Source organism: Strongylocentrotus purpuratus, unplaced genomic scaffold, assembly GCF_000002235.5.
Source record: "Strongylocentrotus purpuratus isolate Spur 01 unplaced genomic scaffold, Spur_5.0 spur5_scaffold_5, whole genome shotgun sequence".
NCBI classification, from domain to species: Eukaryota; Metazoa; Echinodermata; class Echinoidea; order Camarodonta; family Strongylocentrotidae; genus Strongylocentrotus; species Strongylocentrotus purpuratus.
The window spans coordinates 14,060,304-14,077,540 of NW_022145611.1; the positions used below are offsets into that span (position 1 = coordinate 14,060,304).

At 38.2% G+C, this 17,237-nt stretch overlaps 1 protein-coding gene across 1 annotated transcript in view; it reads right to left on the minus strand.

Moving 5' to 3' along the window:
• LOC582270 (leucine-rich repeat-containing protein 74A) overlaps positions 1-11,183 on the minus strand; it is a 25,121-nt gene extending 13,938 nt beyond the window's left edge. Inside the window, exons 1-2 of the mRNA XM_011676565.2 lie at positions 10,949-11,183; positions 1,103-1,421 (exon numbers count right to left, since the gene is read on the minus strand). Of these exons, the coding sequence (XP_011674867.2) occupies positions 1,103-1,421; positions 10,949-11,002 (373 nt within the window). The 5' untranslated portion in view covers positions 11,003-11,183. The remainder of the gene's footprint in view (positions 1-1,102; positions 1,422-10,948) is intronic.
• Between the last annotated feature and the right edge of the window lie 6,054 nt (positions 11,184-17,237).

Consider the following 17,237-nt stretch of genomic DNA (forward strand, 5'->3'; position numbering starts at 1 on the left):
TCCAACAAGTTTGATACATTCATGTACGTGTATGTTGCAATTTCAAATTCAAAATGCCAACACATTGTTGCAAGTCAATATTGAATCAGTTACGCAGTCGGAGACAATATTATAGTAAACCCAATATTGATTCAGCTTTCAAATTGACCTGACTTGTGTGTCCGACAGAATAGTCATATTGATTGACCGGATGATATAGTTACAAGGATGTCAGACTGTAAATAATAATTATTGATTGCAATATCCCTTTCAGAATCGTAATTGTATACCGCGCAGAGTCAAACTTCCCTTAATCACATTGCTTTAATTGCTCTTGGGTATATTAATACAGCTACACACTTGACACAATTAAACCTTGGTTACTATGGTGGTTTGCCCTCCACGTATTATTTGCTCAGAGCTAATTGACTGGATAAGAATCTCCGTTTGTACATCAAAATCCGGATGAAGAAAAAAAAATGCTATTGTTTGTATTATGCGGTTGAAGGATATAATGCAAATTCTCCAAAATGATTAAAGGAATGGTGCGCCAAATGTTCATGGCCTCCTGCGGCAGTACAGGTTGTAAAATAACATAATTATCAACGGGATGAAATAATCTTAAAGGTTTGGATTGGGTTGTCAAGGAAATATTTCTGTGAATATTTAATTCACCTCGTGTTGTAAAATCTGCCATTAATGAGAATTATGCATTATGCGAACTTGGTATTAATGTATTCCAATTACATTGATGATTTTTCCAGAAGCCCTGAATGAGGAACTAATTATGGTGAATTCATTTGTTGCATGCTTGAATTAAAGTACATATCACGGGGGGGGGGGGGGGGGGTAGAAAGCGAGTAAAATGGAATTGCACTTTCGCCCCCTTAGATTCGCTCCGCTGCATTTCCCTAATGTTAAAATACATGTTCATGCCTATCTGAACCCCGCCGCCTAAATAACTAGAAAAACTAATGCCTATATATAAATTAAAAATTATTAATGTACGTACACTGTGTGTTAATCTGCTTTGCATTTACTTGTTTTTGCTATATCAGGCACATTTAGAAAAGCGATTTTTGAATAAAACTTCGAAGGAATATTGGTATATCCTTACACTTACCATCAATTTCTAAATCTGTATCCCATCCGCTGTCGCTGTGGTCTGAATCATCATCTTTGCCCATCTTATTCCTCTTGCTGGCCACGGAGGAGCTGTCCGTGACGGACCCGACCCCCGACTCGTCGCCGCCCCCGCCGAAGTCCTTCGACTGGTCCATGGTCAGATGGGCGGTGGCAAGGACCGGGGCTCCGCCAGCCGAGTCGCTTTCCTGCCTGACCTGCTCACCCACCGTTACGGGCCGCTCGTCATTGACGTTGTGATGACCGTCGACGTCGTCACCGTTGTGGTGGTGGTCGCCGTTTAGAAGGGCTTGTTCATGCTGTGTACAGGAAATTATAGAAATATGGGATACATCATTTAAGAATGGCATAAGAAACCGCGCCGATCATGTTTAAAAAGCACAAAAATATTTGGGCAACTGCCACCCTTTATTCGGGAGAGGTGGACTCTTTGAGATTTTTTATGTCATAATGAGAAAAGAATACTTGATAGAAAAAATAACATCAAATGGTTGTAATCGAAATACAGTGCACCAACAGTGACTGTCACTATCATAAAGTGTCAAATTTCCTGCATGGAAAGTTGATAACTGGGCATTAGACGTCGGGCCACCCCTCCCTCACCCCCTCGGAAAATTATACCATTACATCTTTCGAATAAAGTTATATCAATTCGGATGCTTGGACTTAGTGATTGAAAAGAAAAGAAAAACATTTAGCCGTACCTCTTTTAAAAAACACACACACGAAAGAAAAACTTTTAAAAGATGACTACATGTATATAGCATTGTAAGCTGTAAGACAGTCAGTATCACATTATTTAGGCAAGAGTTCTAGTTTTATCAACACACAATTGTTGTTTCGTATTTCGTTTTCATTTTCCATTTCAACCATATTTTATAATCAACCATGCTCTCTCATAAAAAATTCCCATTTAGTAAATCAATCCGACCATTACCTTGGATATGAAATGTTCAGAATATCATTGTACTGTCAAACAATGATTATCTTTCACAATCGATTCCATTATACGAATTTCACTTCAATCAGTTTCCATTAGTTACAGATAAACCAATATAATTCAGCGCAGCTGTTTGCATGATAATTAATTGCAAGTCGATATAGAACTCATACGGATATTACTGAAATGCCTAGATGAGAGCATTATTCCATTTTGGCTAGCAAACGAATTCAATTTTCTGAACGATTAAGTCATGTATCAAAAAACATTTCATTATTAGTGGCATGTGTCATTCATCTTGTCAATTGGTATCCAATTATCTCTCCCGTGAACCCATAAACATTGTCCTCCGTCTAGACGGTATGATCATGAATGACAATTTCGACTGTGGTTATTATTATCATACAATGTGGGGACGGTATTATGGGAGTCTATATAAATAATTTTTGTATCTACATTATAGACGTTTTCATTTAAAATGTTCAGTTTATGAACCTGACGAGCATTATGTATGCAGCATTTCAGAAATGCAATATTGCATTATACTTTCCATGCCAATATTGATTATGTTTGTATGTCGCTGCCTCGGTCTCTTTCTGTCTGTCTCTGTCTCTCTCTGTCTCTGTCTCTCTCTCTTCCCCTCTCTATCTACCTATGCCCCCCCCCCCATTTCTCTATATCTGTCTCTCTCGTCTTTCTGGTTGTCGAGGAGTATGAAGGTTGACATGGTTGCAGCCATTATTAATACAAATTAATTCATTTGAATTAAATTGAGGCTCCCACATTAATTTGATACCAATTTGATGTGTTTTGTTATAAAACCCACTAAACTATTGAAAGAATTAAATGTGTAGTTTAAAATAGACTCGGTTATAATTCCAGTAGACGATAGGCTACATCACGTCGTACATAATACACATATAATCATAGTATTATTCTCTTGCGAGTGATTAATATATTATCAACTGTGAACGCTTTAGAATTCCTGCCAAAAATAATTCATTCATCATTTCACGACACACTTCATTGCACCAAGTACAAACGTCGTCATGACATCCGCCATAAAAGAGCAACTACAACTATTTGTAATAGCATTGTTTGCATAAGCAAACACACGGAGAAGGGCAATGGATCATAAAAACCACCCGCAAAGTCACAAGATGTTTGGGAAATGTTTTTCCTTCATGGATTGTATACCGTCCTTTGGTTTTGGAGCTGTTTGTTATGGTGCATAATTATACAGCATAGGCATGCATGAAGCCTAGCTAGTAGGCTAACATGTGCCTAGAACGACCCCCCCCCCCCTCATAACAAAAAAAAATGAACAGGGCTGTATTCTCCTGATCAACGAAGGTATATAATAGGCGGAGCTCCTTTCCCTGATATATTCCGCCCCAACAACCCTTGCCCGCACCCCCCCTGCATGTGTATTAACTTCTTGGATACTCCAAGGTCTTAATTATTCCCCATCTTGAGGATTGAATTGACGTTTCTGTCCATGAGACGAACAAAGTATGTAAGGTTCTCTTAACAATTACTGTATACTAGCATGACCGTTATCAGAACGTATATTACTTTGGTTTCTTCTACTTAAAATAGATTTACTTACATACCAGAAGATTAGGCTATACAAATACAACAATAACACAATCAATACGAATACATACAGTAATAACATGTATGTACCAGAGATAAGGGTCCAAATCACAACTGCAATCACTATAACTTATCGATAGTCTGCGATGACTGCGAACGATCAGTATTGGGCATAATCCTGTTAAAAAACTCCCCAATATCCAAATTTGATAAAAGGCTCACCAGTCACCACATCAACACGATAGATGGACGAAGGTCTTGGCGATGAAAACTTGATTTCTTCTTTCCCTTAATATACAATGTACATGTAAAATAATATTAAATCGACATAAGAAGCCGTTGTTGTGGATACGACGAAACTAATAACACGTTCTACTCTAACGTAACCCGATTGTTCAAAGAAAATCAGCATCCGCTTTCGACAATCTTTTTCGTCGCCCCATAAATATCTTAATAACTTTGCCGGACTTATGAACATCTTGTTTGCTTTTCGTTTGGAATTATGTCTGAAGTACCCCTCGAAAGGTCATTAGTCATAAAAATTATCAGAGAGGTGAAGTCTAATTGGACCTTTGGGTGGGAGTCAAGTGGAAATAAACCAATGAACGAACTTTTTCAATATTTGCACGAGCGTTATCGAATTATAAGATCTAGAGTGTTTGTTTAAAGTTAACCTCTCAAACGAAATTGAATAAACATATGATCTGGTATGTTCATTTGATTTGACAAAATTAACAGATATTATGAATAAATGAATAATAAAATTATATTTTGCTACACTCTGAATAAATATTTGATAAAAAAGCCACAATTTGTTTGTGACTAAATGACGGATGCATAACATGTATTGTGCGTAGTCTGTGGGGAGGAAGGGGTCTTACTAATGTACATGTAGGTAAATTCCCCCCTCTCCCTTCCCTTTCTACCTTTTTTCTTTTTATTCTACCCCATAAACCTACCTCATTATACACCTCTGCAAGAGCCATTGAAAAGCAATAAAAATAAAAAAATTTAATGCAAATAAATGCAAATTGCATGGTAAATTTTAGCTATTGGATTATAAATGCATGTAAAACTATTCGGTTTGTTTAGAAGAAAGAAGCACATCGACAACTGACTGTTTATCCTGAGTCTCGTTCGTGTATATAATGCAATCCTGCATGCTCTTGCTCTTTTTGAAAATGGAATAGAGATATATCTATTAGCAAGACTTTAACAAATGATCAAGGATTATCGATCACGGTTATCACAAAGACATCAATAACGATTGTAGAAACCCTTTCTTTCAGCGTCGAATTGCATCTCTTGAAAGAACGTGTAAAGTCAGAAAACGTTAGGCACAAAAGGGGGCTTTCGAATAAATAAAGTCGGTTGTTTGTCAAGTCAAATTGTATGAACAAATAAAGAAACTATGGTGTCTGCGCCTGGAGGAGTTTGATTTTCCAATTATTGTGAGTATGAATAATTAACACCTCGCCGTGATACAGGAAGCCATTAAAGGGCTTTCAAAGTGTGTTAGCAGATATTGATACCGTGTATGATACCATACAGAAATTCTAGTTCGGTTTTCTGTCAGAATTTCGAATTCACTTCACTGTCTTTAAACATCGTTTGAATGAGTCGGGATGCAAGATAATATTACGTTCTGTATATACCATTCTTTGTCATGTTTCTGTCTACGTGTACGTCTCATCTCCTCGTTTTTTCTCCACCTGTAATAGTGTAATAGACCTGTTAAAACCGATACCCCCTCTCTCAATGGCTACATTCACTATACGCCATACACTGTACATTAGGATGATGCTATAGCAAAAACACATTTCAAACAGACAATCTTCATGATATCGTGCCGTTGGAGAGAAAGATAATGGAGTAAAAACATTATACCTTTCACTTTCAGCACGGGCCGCTGACTCCGGGAACTTTGGGGAAGTTGCCCCTTCTCCTCCTTCATAATTACGGGATAATAATCTATTTCATATTGCATTTCCAATAAGTATGTGTTGTCCCCTCACCTCCCCGTCCTATACACCCCTCTTCGTCCCCTTCCCCTTCCCATTCTTGAAATAATTCGACCCACTCATTTGAAATATAAAGCACAACTACCCTTTTCAAAGAAATTGACGATAAATTCAGAATGAAAGAGGGCAATTTTGAAAGCGCACAATTCTTATTCCATTTCTATATGTTGGATATTAAACAAGAATTGTTTTCTCGCTCCATACAACGATAAACAAAAGTCAGTATACTAGGAAAGTGACGCTCAAAAGACGCAGACGACAATAATATATGTTCCCATTGATCACTATGGCTATCGATCTGATCGATAAGGTTAAGAAAAGGAAGGGTCTGGTAGAACAATGGAGTGATGTCACAATTCGCACAACTGCCAGGAAAATGACATAGAAAGAGAGTAATGGCCAAGGTTGATGTATTTGTGTTTTCATCATGATTATATATATTATATTGAGTACAATTAGGTTCAAGGGTTCCTTGAGGTAGAATACAATTTCTTTTTCATTTGTGTCACGGTTAATCGATACGGACTCTATTGATTGAATAGCTCTCACATTATTCGAGGGGGGGGGGTGCATCGGTTCTTCTGAACATTGGCCTCAATCCCTATAGCCTGACTAATTGAACTGTTGATATTGCAAGCTGATATTGTTGACATTGTTTGAGTACTTTATATTCTAGCTACTTTCATGTACGACTCATATGAAAATTAATTTTTGGGTTTATAATAGCTTATTAACCGCAGAAAACATGTTCAATTTACTTTCAAGCATTACAGTCAAGAGAATGTACATGCACTTCTGAATTTAATTGCATAATATTTTGGATTTGTCTTAGGGTAATATGATTTTAAAGATCTTGCATGGTTTTTGTCTAAATTTCTCCAAACCGCTCTAATCCATCAGAAATATTATATTTTCCCAATTAACCAACATAAATGTTTTAAAGTTAAATTTCCTTTATTGTATAGATGCGTATAGTCTTGATTATATACCTCACTTAAGAAATCCAGCCATCTGATTGGTCGAAATTGCATTCATAAACTTTAACTATTCCGGGAAGGTTACAATTGTGCTATTGCCCGAGGCGTGCCGAGGGCAATAGCCCTTGAGCGTATAAAAACAACTAATTCTCTCAAAGCAGTCATTAATACTATACTATAATCCGGGCAGGTAAAGTGATCGTTGTAATCAAATATGAAGGAAAGAAAAAAAGAATGATACACCACTGAAGATCCTTATCTTGGTACTAGTCAAAATGTTCTCACAGACTGGACCACTAACCTAAAAACTGATATTTTGCATGCACTTTTCTTTCCCGTTGCCTTGCGAATTATCCCAGTCATTCCAATAATCAACATGATAAGCCCATCAAAAAGCATTTTGTAAAAGACGTAACATGGAGTATATTGCACTGATGAAATTACATTAACATGACAATTGATTATTTTTGCCACCCTTTTCAAGAGCAAATTGATGTTGGGTCTCTGCATGGCAGAAATAATATCACGTGGCATTTTGAAATTGATATTGCCTGATGAGATGGAGCTTCAATAGGTGTTCTGAACAATTAAAAGAAGCGAACCATGAAGGACAGTAAGCAAATTATGAGAGTTATTTGCATCGTGGTGCATTTGGGCATGCAAAAGATGATCGGGAGAAAAACTTCTACAAATGGAAATGTCACTCATCGAATAATTTTGTGCTCATAATGTAATCGCTACATAACGATTTATTGTAGTATAATATTAATTTTAAATTGTATACAGTTGACATATTACCTTTTATAGAAGGAATGTTGGGTTACGTTATACGTATTTCTAATGTTCGCACATGATAGTATAGATATAAACAAGGCTATTGAATAGCATTAATATTAGTTTTTTTTTCTTTCTACAGTCTTTGCAATTGGACATGATAAACAAACAGAAATGTACTTGGCATTAGATGAATAAATATTGAATTACCCACCCGTCTTGGAGTAGTGATTCGGGGGGGGGGGGGGTGCTTACGAAAAAAAACAATATATAAGCAGCCCACCATTTATTCAAGCCCCCGTCAAATGTGTTACCTACAAAATGTATGCAACCCCTCCCCCAAAAAAGGCCCCCATTAATCCTCTAGAACCGTTTCTGCACCCTCATAATTATGAAAGCACGAGTATTAGACACTCATAGCGAACCACAGAAAGGTACATGTATGAGTTTTGTTATACAATTACAAGGAGGATGTTCTCCTTTTCTGCAATAGAGTAATTGTTCCGACTTCATTAAATAAGGGGCATTGTATCCTCAGTTGGAAGGGTTGCATACACTGCACAATTATGAAATCCCTTATCCGAGGAGTGGGGAGGGCAACACACCTCAGGATAGACGACCTTGAGACAGAGCTGCACTGTCATTTTACACAGGTAACATGTATGTTGGATGAGACAAGCTTCAGACGACAGCATACTACTGGAGGCTTTAAAAGCTTAACGTGGATGTTAAATTTCAATCAGGTAAATTGCTTGTAACCATGGTGTCATTAATTAGAATATGCTACATTGGAGTGACAGGATTTAAGGTAAGCGAATGCATCCAACAATGCCCTTTCTTGCATAGACGAAATTAAACATGCTCCTTGATTTTATCACCTAATTCAAGGTGGGCGCTTGTCACACATTTTTCACAAAATCAATTATTTCCTTGACGATTGGTCGATTAATGTGCTTCAGGAGTATGATTATAATGAAGTAACAACTGAAGGTGACAACGTGTTCCTATGACATTTTCATTCAGGTGTGATAAATGTACTTGGGGAAATTAAAATTTTATTTTGAGAAACCATGGCAATATTTTAGTTTCTCCTTCTCTTCTCTGCCTCTCTCTCGTTTTCTCATCATCATCATACTCCGGAATTCTTCTTGTCTAACCGTTCTTTAAATAAACTCACACGATCGACTACTTCACTATCGTGACTTGCGTCTCGTTACCTAGGTAACATGGTCACTTTAAATACACTAAAAGGTTTCAAGACTTGTTCACAACCATCTTAACAGATACCGTGGATTTAATATCAGCATTTTCTCTCAATTTGGCCAAATACAAGATAATGTACGGGAGCTTATTGACAGGATTCAGTATATATTTGAGACCAACAATAAAGATTTTAAGGTAAAAAATGAGTAAAAGACTGGAAAAGAGACATAATATGGACAGAATGTGACAGAAAGAGAGAGAAGGAAAAAAAGATAGGTATAATGTACATGCAGATAGATAAATAGATAAATTAAAGATATATACATGTAGAAACAAGTGGAGAGGGTACGTGTACATGTAGGATGAGAAAGAAAAATAGAGGGAGGAGAATTGGAAAGGGAGAGATAAATATAAAGAGAGAGAGAGAGAGAGAGAGAGGTTGGGGGGGGGGGTACGAGCTCGAACAGGTTTGGTTATAGATCTATTTGAGAAAAAGTAGTGCCTGGAAATTTGTTTGCGTGTGTGCTCGATTCCACGTAAAAACTTGATCTTTATTAAAGTTCCAATTACATTGCCCGTTACTACCGTATGGTGATGAATTTTCATTCAATTTTCATTAGCAACGCCAACCTTCATTAATGAAATCTTTTTGACTGACACGACCTCACTTTATATACCTCAATTATGCAATGATTTATTTTCTCTTTGACGAGGCCACTGCAAGTAACACCTCTCTAGAAACAACAGACCGGGGAATGATTGTTCGCTATTGTGTTTCTACTTTATTTAATCAATGGGAATCATTTTTCTGGCGAAGGTTTCATAACACCAACGGTCATTAATTTTCTTCTTTTCACCGACTGGAGCTTGTATGAATGTTGCATAATTTGCAAAATGTCAATGAAATTAAGTTGTTAAAATTAGAAAAGCGTGTATAAAGGAAAGTCTGTATTTGACAGAATCCATTTAAAACGACGCAAGCAATGCATACCCAGCTCCTTCCCTTAATCAAATAGAGTTGGAAATACGAAAGAATAGTGTCCCCCCCCAAAAAAAAAAAACAAACAAACAAAACACAACAACAACAACAAAAATGTGTATACATGAATGGCGAGAAACCTCAACTCCTCAAAGAGTACAGAAATTGAATATGAGACAAAATGCACTAAATAGCAAGAGAGAGAGAGAGAGATGATCCTCCAGGTATTGGTCTGTGGATGAGGGTAATCCAATAATATACATGTAGGTCGGGTCACCATTGACGTGTAAGGTCAAAAGGCGGTTTGTGAGTCCTGTCAAGTGACAGTATTGAACTTGAACTTCAAATTATTTCGAAGTCATGCAGTATACCCAGACGTTGTTGTCCGGACAGGTTTTGTTGATTTAGAACGGTAATTTGAAGAAGTTTACAGGCAATATTTCATAAGTCTTTTAGGAGTTATGTTAGACAATATCATTAAAGGATAAATATTTAAGCTTATAAATTTAAAGCGCTGGACACACAACCCCGAACACAACGAGCTTAATTGTATCTTCATCTTTGATATAGGCTACACCGAAACCGATAGTTTATGAATATATATTATTTTGTTCAATTGCACATCATTTTGAGGTCATTTGTGTCGCTCATTATGCTTTTCTGCTATGTTTTCATGAACATCTCTGAACGCAGCGTATTCTGTGAAAACTAACGTATAGACTGGACGCAGACTCTGCTTTCATTCTGGAGTTCAGTTTAACCCGACTTATTCTGGACTTAATTGCAACGCCCCATAAGTCAGGTTTAAGTGAACTCCGACCTTCAGAAATACGGGCCACATTCTTTACTTGAAAATGTTAATAATATCCACAGGTCGTGTGTCCGGACAGGATGGTTACAGCTTATTTCAAACGGTAATTAATTTGAAGCAGTTTACATACAATATTTCATAAATCTTGAAGACCTTTGTTGGACAATATCACAAAGGACATTAATAACGGTGTGCGCTTTTTGATGAATATTATTTTCTTTGTGTTAAATACCGACACACCCCCGTCTAATATTACGTGTATCGTATATCTGTATTCCTAACTGTTTAAACTAACATCTAACATTAACAATGATTAACCTCAATAGAAAGATACACTAGGCTACACGGATACCATACCCTTCGCGGAGTTCTTTGCCCGGATAAGTAGCGGCTTAGCAAACATGACAAATCGGAACGAACAAACAACCGCTCCTGGGACTGGTGGCTGTATTGTTGTCTCCAAGGCAGAGACGGAGAGTATAGAATGGATTCTTGTAAACGTTTCGATGGTGTTTCCTGGCTTACCTCTGGTATTTCATTGCGTAAATCACCTCCTGCTTCTTGCTCCGAAACCTCCATCTTCAAGCTGTCCCGTCGTCAGTTTTGTTTCCTTAGTAATTCGTCAGTCTCTACCAAACTATCGACAATGTTAGTTGACAAATGTGCGCCTCAAACTCATTCCCCTACTCCGTTTACTGTCCGGGAGTTTGATTGTTGTAAACAAGACCAGTTTCGAAGAGTCTCTGCTGAATGAAGTGGTAATAAAGGAAAGCTCCTCTGGAGCGTGATAAGTTTTCTTTTGTCACCTGGCCAGTTATTGACCGTTTGAATAGTTCATTCATCAACGTGCGTCAATTGCAGGGAATGATGACTCCATCCTCAAATAGTTTGGCTCTGAGACGGTTGGTTGACTTTTTATTCCTGGTATTGTAACTGGTCTCTGATGAGGGGTGCTTTTGGATCCCGTCCGTTAAAAGTCCATGGAAGAAGTCGATAAACTCTTCAGAATGAGCTCCACACGTGAGAGAGCAAGAGGATCGCGACTATAATAAACCCGGTTGATGCTACATGATGGCGCTGTGCGTAGTGCGTAATTGGTATCGTAACCCCTAGCAACCGCCGACGCCATGCATTGAAGCCGGTATATTTTTTGTTGTACAGGCATGTATTCGCGCGGTGTCTCTCGAACGTCCGAACATAATCGTTGGCATATTTTTTATTCAGGGTTTAGAATGTTTGCCAAAGTTTTGTGCTTATATTTTTAAGAACAGTTATTATGTTTATGGTAATCTCTCAAAGGTATTAATTTCTTTAGAAAATTATCAACCTATTTACATCTGGCAGTAAAGAGGGCGTTTCTTCTCATCAGAGAATTGGGATCTAAATTCATTATTCGCACTCATTTACCTCATAATCTCTCTCCCCACTCTCTTTCTTTCATTCTTTCTTCCCCCTCTCTCTCTTTCTTTCTTTCTTTCTCTCTCTCTCTCTCTCTCTCTTTCTTCCTCTCCCTCCAGAATCCCTTTACCCCTTGCCCCCTATAGGGCTCTCTCCTTTCTCCTGTCCTATCTCTTAATGAACGATTATTCTTGCTATCAAGCCAGTGTATAATGATAGATTCTTATTTTTTGACGCATCAAGATCTTATTACATTCTCATATTGTCTTGCTTGTTTATTTGCCAAATCTTCTCTCTCTCTCTCTCTCTCTCTCTTTCTTCCTCCCTCTATCTCTCTCTTCCTCTCCCCCTCTCTCTCTCACACACTCACTCACTCTCTCTCTCTCTCTTTCTCTCTTCCCCTTCTATGTACTGTAATTTTCTCGATTGCTCGAGAATGATTGTCTTATGTGCCATGCTAAAATCCTTTGCCGTTCTGGATCCCCAGATAATTAGTATTGAAAAGAATATACATGTATTTTTAATGTTCCATGTATAACGATTTTTTAGAAGGTTGCCAGAAATGCTACTTTATATACATCTCTTTAATAATCGCAAAAGTTTGACCAGGAGTCAATGACCTCCACTTTGGTTTTGATTGCAATATCTTTAATGTACGATAAAGTTTTATTATTACGAATTGTAATTGTTAGTATCTGTTTACCTTTCTGTAATTCTAAATGAATTGTATATTGATGATAAACATGTACTAGAGCTTGACTATGCATATTGATAAATGTTAGGTATATATTTTCTGCTTTAAACATGAAGCAACTCCATGAAGATATTTTTTCCCTTTAACATAAATCATCATTGGTTTTATTCATGTCCTTTCTCACAATGAAATACTCATTTTCTCTCGTTTTCTCACTATTTATCAATCATCAATGAAAATGGATTCACAACCTTCATAATCATCTCAAAACACACATGTTATCAATAATAATGAATACAAAAATAAATTGTTGTAGAAATAGAAACATTTTGGTTCTTGAAGCAATCCGCTGCTTTTAAACTGCTCTAGGATTTTTATTTTATTTTTCAGTGGGGGAGGGGGGGGAGAGAATCTTTTTTAGATAGAATAGGTTCAACCTTGATGACTTAAACAAAAACAAAAAAGGGGGAGGGGGACATCTATTCAGGATCAACCATTGTCTTTTCATTCCAACACTAAGTAAAATGTAATAAGTAGAGGGGGGACACATTCAGTATGCTTACTTTCACTTTATTTCAAAGTACACACATATACCGTTTCCATGGCAAGGTGATATTGCTTTATTTGTACATTTTAATTTCCGCCAGATAGATCATGTTGAAGTTGCATTTCTGGTATTTTACGGTTGATATATCATTGTAAAGCAGATAAATGTCTTTATTAATCATGATTCCTGATGCCTGGTATCTTGCCCAGGTTTGACAGGAAGTACAGAAAGGTTTTGGATGAGGCGCTTAGCCCAGAAGGTTGAGATTGTAAAGAGCCTCATTGTTTTGAATCATTCTCAACAGATCACAAGTCATGCTCTCAGAGGGCTGTCCATGTAGTCCTGTGTGTGCTTTGGGAATGGTTCCTTCTCTGGACTTGGTCCTGTGCAAGTTGGTCATGGTTTGCTTCTTAACTTTTTGACCAGGGCCCCGTCTTACAAAGACTTGCGATTGATCCAAATCAATCGTAAGTCCTCCAATCAATCGCAAGTTTGCAGTCTCCTATCTCTAATGTACATAGTTGCGATTGATATCAATCGCAAATAAGTTGCTATTGATATCAACTCTTTGTAAGACGGGGCCCAGGTGTTTAACCCTTCAGTTCTAATTGTCTAATTGTCCCCTGTTAGACATTAGCTTTCGTGCCCTTACTCATCATCCACTCCCTAGACGTCTCCTAGATTTGTATGCATCTCACCGTGCTGCTTTGCAATCCTGTACATGCCCTACACCGGAAAGTTGGCGTCTATGCCCTCATTCTCCATCCTCTTCATAGATGGTTTCCTGGATGCTTGCCTTCAGCTTCCTGGGGATTACCCTGGGATAATCTCTGCTCCAGAGCTTGTTCATCTTCCTCATGATGGCAGCATGACCCCTGCGCCAGTCGCGACACGGTCCTCTCTTTACCAGGATGGAGGAGACAAAGCTGTCCTGCTGGGCGCTGACTTTGTCCATCTGCTCTTGGACGGTGTAGAAGGTCAGGAAGTTCTTGTTCATTTCTCCAAGAAATTGCTCCGATTCGCCCACAAGCTTCGTGCACTTTAAGTCGATGATCTCAGTTTTGGAAAGACCAGAGCCGGGAAGCCGAGGGAAGGGACCGCAAGAGATACGAGCTGCTCGTCGAAGAGCCTTCTCAAGCTGGCTGGTGGTGTTCTTTGAGAGCTGGACCATAATCTCTCAGATTCCTGAGGACATCTGTCGGTGCGCACTTCCTCAAGACCTTGTCCATGTCGAGGTAGTCATCGCCCTCTTTGTTATTATCCTCGTAATATTCGATCTCTTCATCTAGTTCAGAAAAATCCTCCACTGGGGCTTCCCCACTCTTGACCCAGGGGATTGCTTTGTCGGTATCATCAGGCTTGCTAAAGTCCACTGATGATCCGATAATCATACCTTCCTCTTCTGCAAGATCTCCTTCAAATGGAGATGGTGTCTTAGGCTCTCGCTCTTCCCAGCATTCCCTCCCCCTTCTCGAGAAGGGCCTTGGTTGACATACCTCATCCATAATATTCAACTCATTGTCTTGAATGTTGATATCAACATCACCGTCGGTTCCACTACTTGGTGACGATGAGGGTGAGTGAGGAATGACGAGGAAAGCGACCGGGTGATGGACTTTGTCTTTTGACGGCGTGTCCTCAATTTCACCTTGGATAATGTCTCTATCATTTCTAGTCGATTCCTTGTCAATCTCCGAATCTTTGAGGTTGGCCTCAGATGCAAGATCAAGAGCGGCTTTGTCATTATCTCGACTCTTTCCTACGTGCTGGTAGATCAAGACGTGGTCGCTGCTTGATTGACTATTATCAGTTCTGTCGGTCGCGAAGACTTCACTTTCACCCACCGCACCAGGGAGGGAGAATCGACTGGGAGTGCTGACATCACGAATTGCTTTCATAGAGGAGCTTGATGCCACCGTTGAGCTCTTTTTGCTGACAGATGGCTGCAGGCAGTTATGACTGCTTGTTGGGAAAGCAACCGGTGTCAGAGGCTCGACCTTGTTTCTCCTGCGAGTTGATGACCTCTGTTCAGTACTGACGCCATTGACATTGTCATTGGGTTTTAGCAGTATCACGGGTGTGCGTCCTCGAAGTCTGAAGTAGAGAGAGCGGACTGCAGAAGCGATGTGGAGATTGGGGATCCTCCAGTGCCAAGGACGCCACGTAGCAGTCTGCTCTTCGTCGTCGATTATTGCAGGACTGGTGGTCGTCAGGCCTTTCTGGGGTCGGGGTTGTGATTGATTGACAAGCTGGAACGGAAATATCAGACAATAAAGTTAAATATTTTTGCTTGTTTTTTCTTGAAATAATTTTGTTTAATAAACTTAATGGTGAAATGTATAAACAAATAGTTTTAATTTACGCCTGATAAACCGAAATTTGTTAGAGTTCTCAGTTTTATAATTTACACATTGACAATACGTACAACACATTTTCTATATCCATGTATCTTAAACAAAAACATACTTTTAGATTTAATATTATTAATTGCATTATTTTCTTCACCCCCTCAATTATATTTTTGATCAGTATGCGAAAGGTTTCTTCAAGTTTGAAAGTTTGAAAGGATCATACTCGATAGAGGTTCTAGAAGGGCTTTGGCTTAAACCTCCGTTCAAAAGAATCTTGATTATAAATGATTTTGAGCAAGGCACATGTAGAAAATGAATTCAAGAACACTAAAGTTCCCTAGCCCCCCTATGAAAATGTAAAACCGCCCCATATTATAATATCGCCTTCTCTCTACCTTTATTCAATCGACCTATACTCTTAATGATAATAAATAACTGATTAGAAAGATGAAATCATTTCTGCTCATGTTCATAATGGTATGGCGACTTTGTGATAGTTGTAAATAATTTTTTTTTTTTTTTTTTTTTTTATGGACTCACCAAGTTATTCATTTTGTTCAACGTTGTATATTTCTTCCTTTGCTTAGCAAAATATCTCGAAATTCACGAATTAATGCCGGTAAGAAAATATTCGAAAATGAGATTTGAAGATCAAAATCAGCATACGTCTCAAGTGAACTTGAAATGTAGCGGAAATGATACTAATGCAATGCTGTGTTTGCGTTGCTATTTAACCTGTTGCGCGTTGCGCTGATATCGATGACGTAACAATGCCTTGCGCGTCAAATGACGTAACAATAATATACACAGGATCCACGGCAAACCCGAGGAACAAAATAGTGGCATGTTTTGTGGGGTCGGGGTTTGGAGCACATTCCTTTTTGTCATTTTATTTTTTGTAAAGATTTTCGCTTCTTTCTTTTCAATTTGCATATCAGTAAAAGATTTATTTCTTCTTCTCCCTTGTAAAATAAAATGGAAAGATTGCACAATCTGAGTACATGCATGGGCGGACATATTTCTATTGAGATCAATAATGTTTGAAAAATGATACATAAAAGAGTCCCCTCCTACCCCTCAAAAAAATATAAATAAAATAAAGAACAACATAAATAAGTGTTTTGTCGGAAATAAGTGTCACGAATTCTAGAATCGGGACAGTACAGTAAACAAATATGAATACTCGAAACCAATATGCAAACATGGATATCCGTTTATAAGGTTGCTTTATTCTCTATCTATTAGGAGAGAACGTAGAGGGCAGCTTCTTTCTCATTCCCCTATATCATTTTTTTATAATACTTGATATCTACTTTCCTTCTTTGCCTTCCTTTCACTTGTTGTAATACCCCACCTCTTAATTTTCAGTCTCATTCGCATCATTTCTTTTTTCTCCACTTGCGCATCCTCACATTACCCCCTCCCCCCTCTCTCTCTCTCTCTCTCTCTCTCCCTCTATCTCTCTCTCTCTCTCTCCCTCCCTTACCCTGTCACACTCTGTCTCACTATTCTCCCTCAATCACTATTTCCCCCTCTCTATTTTCTTCTTCTTCTTCACTTCTTCTTCTTCTTCTTCTTCTTCTCCTTTTTCTTCTTTTTCTTCTTCTTCTTCTTCTTCTTCTTCTTCTTCTTCTTCTTCTTCTTCTTCTTCTTCTTCTTCTTCTTCTTCTTCTTCGTCATCATCATCATCATCATCTTCTTCTTCTTCTTCTCTTCAAATCTCCTATCTACATTTCGTTTCCTATCCCTCTATTTATCTTTGTATCCAATCCGACTTTTATTACGGCAGAGTGTATGCAACTTGCATGTTTCTTTTAATTCCTT